This window comes from Acipenser ruthenus, chromosome 11, assembly GCF_902713425.1.
Source record: "Acipenser ruthenus chromosome 11, fAciRut3.2 maternal haplotype, whole genome shotgun sequence".
In the NCBI taxonomy this organism is placed as follows: Eukaryota; Metazoa; Chordata; class Actinopteri; order Acipenseriformes; family Acipenseridae; genus Acipenser; species Acipenser ruthenus.
In genome coordinates this window covers 35,606,566-35,614,869 of record NC_081199.1, presented here as the reverse complement: position 1 = coordinate 35,614,869, position 8,304 = coordinate 35,606,566, and the positions used below count along the sequence as shown (strand labels likewise).

The window sequence follows — 8,304 nt, the reverse complement described above, 5'->3', positions numbered from 1 at the left end:
TGTGTTGTCACGCACATTCTGAGTTACGCCATGCATTAGCTACTTGTTTGTCTGGTTACCTTTCTAACACACACACAAAATTGGTCTATGTCTATGTTTTGTACGGCATTTCTGCTGGAGATTACGTGATATGAAGTCAGAAAAGCGGGATATTGACAGCCGAAACCTTGTGAGCCACAAGCACGATTCCTGCTCCGGTTTACATGGGTTTTTGCAGGTATTTTTATCGTGAGAAAGCGATTGACCCTGCTCTTAAAGTCGTGCTGCCAAAAGGACGTCCTTTTGCCGTTTCACGATGTATTCGCGTGACAGCGTCACACGGTCATGACTGTGGAGTCGATCGATTTTCAAGTGCATGTAAACCAAGCCATTGAATGGGATCTGGCATGATTATTATTATTTTTTTAATGATTCATCAAAATGACATTTAAATGAACTGTCAATTGCCATCACATTTTAAGATATACGCCGTCCCACATACTGTTTCTAACATGTATTGAATGAGGACTGTCAATGTTGAATGATGTATTAACTGATAAGATAATGGTTTCATAAATGTGTAAAAGTATTAAGTCAATAATATGGTATACAGCATATATAGATACACACATGTATATATTTTCTTTTCAATAGACATTGAAGAGGTCTGTTCATGGAAGAACTGAAAGATCCAATAGTACCGAAAGCTAGTATTGAGCTATTGAGTTTTGGCAATGCATTGGTAAGTTAGAACTACTTTCTACAGTGAAACTCCAGAGTTTATCTGCTTCCTTCAGTCCACCCGGCCAATCGGTCTTCCTAGACACGCAACACAGTGGGACATACTGAGTTCAAAGGGTTTATTGCAGCTTATTAGTTACAATGCTAAAAACTAAATTTACTAGGCATAATGTCCAAAGCACCTGATCATATTGTCACATTCAGATTTTTTCATAATGTTGCCTCGTTGGGTCCATCAATGATCCATAACAGCTGCTAATAAGTGGCCACACTCTGTATAGGGCATCTGATTTAATGTTGTATTTTGGAAATACTTATAGTTTGCGGTACATCTCACTGCCACGTCAAAAAAACTGTGAACCGTGTTGCCAGAAATGAGTAAAAGCAACTGGAAGCTTAAGAGTTAAAAGCCATCCATTGATCTATTCACATGGTAAGTATCTATCTGGTGCCCACAGTAGGAGCACTTTATAATATTAAGTTCCTCATCTGTATTCAGTGAGGTAAATGTATATTAACCTATTTTCCATTGTGCAAACACATTAAAAAAGAAACCAAGAAAGGAAGAATTAATATTTGTGCGGAAGCTTGCTAAACTGGTTTGAATAGAATGGCGATTCAATGTTAGACATCTGAGTTGTTTATCTACTGTACTGATACATAACATTGTTAGAACCTATACATATTGACCTGTGATACTACAAGAAAGATTATTTTATATTAAGATGTTATTATGATGTATTTGACAGTGGGTTGTTTTAATATAGTCTTTGTAATGTACCTCTGGATATTACAGTTAACACTCCTGACAAACATGCAGTTTTTTTTTTCCATTTCTATACATTTAAGATCAAACATGTTGTCTTAAGGTAACAAATGGTAAAACACATGATTTCAGCTGTTTATATAAACAACTAGATATGTGATAAAATAAGTAATACTTATTAGTTAACCATTTTATTAATGTATTTTATTAACAGCCTATGTTTCCAAGAGGTTTGAAACTTTAGAGCATCATCATGATGAATCTGTGGAGGTAAATTATTTGTATTTAGTGTTCTGTTTGCAGCAGTGTGGAGTAGTGGTTAGGGCTCTGGACTTGACTGGAGGGTCGTGGGTTCAATCCCAGGTGGGGGACACTGCTGCTGTGCCCTTGAGCAAGGTATTTTACCTAGATTGCTCCAGTAAAAACCCAACTGTATAAATGGGTAATTGTATGTAAAAATAATGTAATTGTATGTAAAAATAATGTGATATCTTGTAACAATTGTAAGTCGACCTGGATAAGGGCGTCTGCTAAGAAATAAATAATAATCTGTTAAAACCACAGAATCATTTATGAAGAGGTGGACTTTATTCACCCAACACGGTGCAGAGTTCACTTTTGGAAGAATTAGCATACAAATATAGACAAAGAGGAGAGGTTAGACCATCTGTGAGCTGATACGGCTACCATTTCATCTATCAACATGTAAATCGCTCAATAACAGCTGCAGATACATAGTTATACTTAAACAATTATCATAACTACCTGAGTGTCCATGCAGCTCTCTATGTAGATATTTGATAGAGGTTAACAAAACTTATGTGATTGATCAATATCAATCTTATGTTGCTGTCACAGAAATACAAACAGTGTTGGAGCTGTATTTGTCCACATGGCCAAAGCGGTGATAATATCTGCTACACATAACATTATACTGCATTTAGACTATACAATTTAACTGGGGGATGATGTAACAACCCACAATCACAATGGCTTGGGTGTTTTTATGCAATCAAGTCATTTGTAATGTTGTGTGTACTATTAAGATAACTTTAGAAATTGTTGATAGTCACAATTTCTGTGACACCCACAGGAAATAAATATGATTTCTTATCATGGAGATCTTTGAAAGCATGAGGCAAATAATTAGTCTACTTTATTATTATTATTATTATTTATTTCTTAGCAGACGCCCTTATCCAGGGCGACTTACAATCGTAAGCAAATACATTACAAGTGTTACAATACAAGCAATACAATAAGAGCAAGAATACAATAACTTTTGTTCAAGCAAGGTACAAGTGTGACAAACCACAATTCAATAATACAGCAGATAATAGTGAAATCGCTGCACCAAATAGCTGGTGCTGCCATCTAGTAATGTACACAGTAAAACAGTAAAAGGCAAGGAAGTGCCTGCTACTTATAATCAAGTAAGCAAATCCACACGCAGAGTGTAATAGTGGTTGTGGTTATAATAGAATCAGTAAGCAAACTTAACATACTAAATGCTATGAAAGAGTCCCAGTGTAAAAGAGAATATAACGACAATGTTAACCATTATAACAACTCAAATTGCATTTGCATTAGCCACCATTATGCCTTTGTGTATCGTATTCACATAATATAATGAAGTAAAATTTAAATAGTATAATACAATAACTAACCAGCTGTGACTATCCCAGTTTGCTTAAAGTTGTCACTCTCCCATTGCAGATAAAGGATCACCATTTGGACAAAAAGTCATACGTGGTTAGACAAGAAGATCAGCTGGTAGTGAACAAAATTGTCACTGAAGGACAAGTAAGTTAAAAAAAAAAAAAAAAAAAGTTTTTGAATAATGCACATTGCCCAAAGGACCAATATATTCTGTAATAAAACACATTTATTGTCATTGGATTGGATGAGAAATGCTTTAAAAGCAAGAATGAACACACACATACATACATTATTAAAGATGTTTCAGTGCCACCAAGTGGATGTTTTGATTTTGTTAGCCAGCCGCCTTTGTGAGATTGAACTTTTCAATCAAGGTATAGATAAAGTAACACATCCTAGCCTTTATTAACTAATTCAAATCAAAGCTGATTTTCAGCCCATTTGAACTAATCTGTAAAATCTAGATGTCCAGTTTAAGTAGGTTACCCATTTCCAGTGACAGAGATATTTTGACTAGAATATACTCTGTTCTGATCATATTTTGCTTTTAGGATGAGAAGAGGCACGCGTTTACATTTCCTTGGAGCTCTGAGGAAGGATTTATATCAGAGGCTTCAAATCTTCTTAAGTTAGATTCTCGTTAAAAGGAAGGCTGCTCCAGAAAACATGGTGTTTCTTTCATTCGATACTGAGATCAACCTGTGCACCTCCACTTTTGTAAGTACTCTTACCAAATGATATTTACTGTAATGGCAATGGAGTGAAACTAAAATGGCAATGCAATAGTTCTGTACTAAGGGACAGTGGTAGCAGATATCAGGACCGGACTGCAATATTTGTTTAAAATCTACAAACTTGCCTTGACATTGCTTGTTCTTCAAGGGGTTTTAAACTTTTCTGTAAGGGTATAAGTCTATTTTTAAAAGTCTTTCAAGGGTTACTGCAGACCATTACACAGCAGTTCTGCGTCTAAAAACGTACATGTTTCTTATCTGCTTTTATGAATCTCAGTATTACGCACATTCCCCTTTCTACATAATATGTACTGTTATTATTTTGCATAGAAAGCTTGGGTCCAGGAATCAGGCAGCTGGAAGGGAGGTTATCTACCTACCATGTAACAACTTCATGTAACAACTTCTTTTTCCTTTCTGATGGGTACGTTTACATTTTTGTTAAAACTTTAAAGTACATTTACTGCAATTTTACCACATGTGTTTCACTAATATACTGGGAAACTGTATAATTGAGTGTCTGCAATGGTTCTGACACATACTGGTGTGCCTGGTTGATGCTCTGTATTGTCACTGAGGTGTGGTCCACCTATTTCATTTAAACCTCACCTTCAAGGGCATTCTGTTGTGTTGATTGATGCCATCTCCAACACACTTTTTCATTCAGTTTCTGTTGTCTGTAATGCAAACATGGTCCTTGGCACAGCCAGATATTTTTCCCAGATTTATACCAGTGATTTCAGGCCAATGTCACTGCAAGGTCTTTTCTAAAAGCAATTTAAGGCATTACATGTAGTAAATTAAGGCATATTCAAGCTTTGTACTTACAACAATATTATAATAGTAAAATAGATAATCTTTAATTATTTGAATTCCATTTTTTTCAGACATTTAGTAAGCAGAGTACAAATTGGGTCTCCTGTGACAATGAAACTTATACAAATACCATTGCTAAAAGAAAAAGGTACAGTAACCTAAAGTGTGTTATGATGGATCACATATGTTTGTTAAACATAAATCATATTACAATTTTGGGAGAATGCTTTTAAACTGGTGGGTTAAAAGACTTATGACTGGTTTCCTTAGGTAAGGTAGTTCAAGTTTAGTTCTAATCTGGGTCCATGAAACTAGTTGATTGTTTGATATTTCCCCTATATTGTTTCATTTGCCGCATGGGAAAAACAAATATATAGTAATACCCACTCAATACAGTGACTCAATATAATTCAGGCACATATTCAGGCAGTCCATGCAGCTTGGGGTTTATAACAGATAATTAAAATGGTCTAAACCTAATTAACCGTCACCCTAACCTTAACCCCAAGTTGACAGGGTCATCTTGGGATCTTACTGTACACATAGGGTTTGATCAAAGAGATCACTATGGACAGGTGGTTCTTCATATGGAGCTGACTGTACTTAAATATTATATCTATACACTCAATAAAGTGAGTTAATGTGCAACATTTTAATCGAGCAGAGGAGGAGGAGCATAAACCAGTATTTGAGAAGAAGCCATTGATCTGGGAAGAGGACATGCAGTTGGGACTCCAAATTTCTTGATGCAAAGGTAACAGTATAACTGTAATCTTTATGAAAGGGGATCAGTTAGAACATAAGAACATAAGAAAGTTTACAAACGAGAAGAGGCCATTTAGCCCATCTTGCTCATTTGGTTGTTAGTATCTTATTGATCCCAGAATCTCATAAAGCAGCTTCTTGAAGGATCCCAGGGTGTCAGCTTCAACAACATTACTGGGGAGTTGGTTCCAGACCCTCACAATTCTCTGTGTAAAAAAGTGCCTCCTATTTTCTGTTCTGAATGCCCCTTTATCTAATCTCCATTTGTGACCCCTGGTCCTTGTTTCTTTTTTCAGGTCAAAAAAGTCCCCTGGGTCAACATTGTCTATACCTTTTAGGATTTTGAATGTTTGAATCAGATCACCGCGTAGTCTTCTTTGTTCAAGACTGAATAGATTCAATTCTTTTAGCCTGTCTGCATACGGCATGCCTTTTAAACCCAGGATAATTCTGGTTGCTCTTCTTTGCACTCTTTCTAGAGCAGCAATATCCTTTTTGTAACGAGGTGACCAGAACTGAACACAATATTCTAGGTGAGTTGTTAATCATGTTATATTAATATAGAATTCACAATGATCAAACTTAAGGATAGGAAATCCAGAATAATTTGTGAGCAGTGAAATAAAGTAATACAACTTTTGACAAATGTTTCAGTTTTTTATTAATGTCGTCATGTGACGGCCAAGCTTTACAACAAAATTCCAACAAAGGAAAAACATCTGATTGCTCATTCATGTTTTTATTTCTCAAAATAAATTGATTGTTAGTTATGATGTTCTTACTCAGACAATTAAATTGCATTTTGTGTAAATTTTTTTTTTTTTTTTTTTTTTAAAACAATCCCTACAAATTTATTCACATTTAACATGCAATTTTATATTTCAGGAAGAGCTCATGGCAAATCATGCTACCTACCTAAGACATCAACCTGAGCTAAAAGCAGATTTCTTTCGGTTTTGATTACTCAAAAAAAAAAAACAAAAAAAAAAAAAACCAGAAGACGTCTTCACGTTTGCTGCAGATTATTTTGCTCCGTTTTCATCACAGAAGCATCCAGGACCCACTTTTCAAACGTCTACCAAAGCAAATACTTTACTGAAAAACAATTAATTTATTTTTGACAGTGGTCTGAAAAGTATCCATCTACATTTTTTAATTTCACAAAAAATCTTGGTGTAGTGATTATTCTCACAATCAGAATCCACAATTACTGTACAAACTATCACTAAAGATTCAAGGCTATAGGTAGCAAGTTCTGTAATACACACCCAGCAACTACCTACCACCTTACTTGCTCTTAAGAAATCATGCAATATTGTGCCCCTTAAGGTCTGTTGACTCCCCTGCTTCTCAGTAAACTATAGAAAGTTGAGTCAGAAGGAAATAAAGGCAGCAAAACAAATCCAAGGAACAAAACAAGTTCACAAGCAGCCACATTTAATTTTTGGGGGACCCAGGCTGCCAATGGCAATAAATACAAGATATCCATTCCACAGAGGGAAACAAACCATTTATTAAAAAAAAAAAAAAAAAAAAACAACCCTACTACACACTTCTTTAAAAAATACCTTTTATTTTGCAAGTTAAAATAACATTGAGAAAGTTTCCAGGAAGTGCTCACTTTGAGCTAGTGCATTTTGCTACAGATTCAGTACCCTCAGACACCGCATGCTTTCCTAGTTCCCCAGCAAACAGCAGTCGTACAGCAGTCTGGATTTCTCTGCTGGTGATGGTACGTCTCTTGTTATACAGTGACAGTTTGGCTGCCTCTGATGCTACACGCTCAAACGTGTCACCCACAAACGAGTTCATTATGCCCATCGACTTGGCAGAGATTCCAGTGTCTGGATGAACCTGTAAAAAAGTGAGGAATTACATAAATGGACAGCCACACCTATGCCAAAGGGAGAACACTGCAGTTTGGCCTTTTGCATCATCATTCCGCATGCACCAGTACTGCCCCATGAAATCAAGAATAGTTAATGTGCTTATCTAAAGGCCAATTAACAAGTTTCAAAACCAGAAAACTCAAGCTACCACAATATTGCTGGAACCATGACCATATATTCATCCAGCACTATTGCGTTCCTTTTCCATGGAAGCTAAATAAAGGGTATAGCATACCTGTCTTAAAACCCTATAGATATAGGTTGCGTAGGTCTGCCTCTTGCCCTTTAATTTATGGGATGCTTTGGCAGTCCTCTTCTCTATGTTTGTCACTTTGAGAGCAGCAGACTTCATTTTCACTGGGTTGAAATATATATATGGTTACTTAATGCAATACTATATTATGTACTCATAAGACTTCTAATCTTGACCCCTTTGAGCATTTTTTTTTTATTTTTGCCTTTCTTATAATTATTTTCTGCAATCTTGTTTGTTTTGATGCATTTCAGCAAGCCAATTAAAAGTCACATGTATTTAAAAATGATGGCAATGCTCAAACCCAGGACTGTTACATTTAAAGGTTTTAACATAAGCCATAATCATAAATTCATTTAAAAGCTTTTAAAATAGATTTATCTGGCGACTGAAGTTACACAAGATAACCTTTAAAGTGAAAACAATTCAAATAATTAACTCTAGACCCACAGTATTGCAGTCAACACAAACATGTGATATCAATACATATGAAAGAAAAAACCCCACAAAGCCTTACCTTATTTACACGGTTGTTTACAATTACACAAGCTGGAACAAAATAGATTTAAGATTTCTGTGCCTCCTTGGTGGTTTATATACAAGTGAAATATACTCGATGAATGAATCAGGTGTTTCAATTATAATTGAATGCACTTTAGAGGTGTAATTGATTGTATGCACCTGTATAGATACCCTGATCTA

At 35.5% G+C, this 8,304-nt stretch overlaps 1 protein-coding gene across 1 annotated transcript; it reads right to left on the bottom strand.

Moving 5' to 3' along the window:
* Nucleotides 1-7,013: 7,013 nt before the first annotated feature.
* Nucleotides 7,014-8,202, bottom strand: LOC117426857 (histone H2B type 3-B-like). Its single transcript, XM_034924985.2, has 3 exons — nucleotides 8,120-8,202; nucleotides 7,585-7,706; nucleotides 7,014-7,314 (listed from the first exon to the last, which is right to left on the bottom strand). The coding sequence occupies exons 2-3, from the start codon at nucleotides 7,699-7,701 to the stop codon at nucleotides 7,078-7,080; spliced, it is 354 nt and encodes a 117-aa protein (XP_034780876.1). The 5' UTR covers nucleotides 7,702-7,706; nucleotides 8,120-8,202; the 3' UTR covers nucleotides 7,014-7,077.
* Nucleotides 8,203-8,304: the final 102 nt, after the last annotated feature.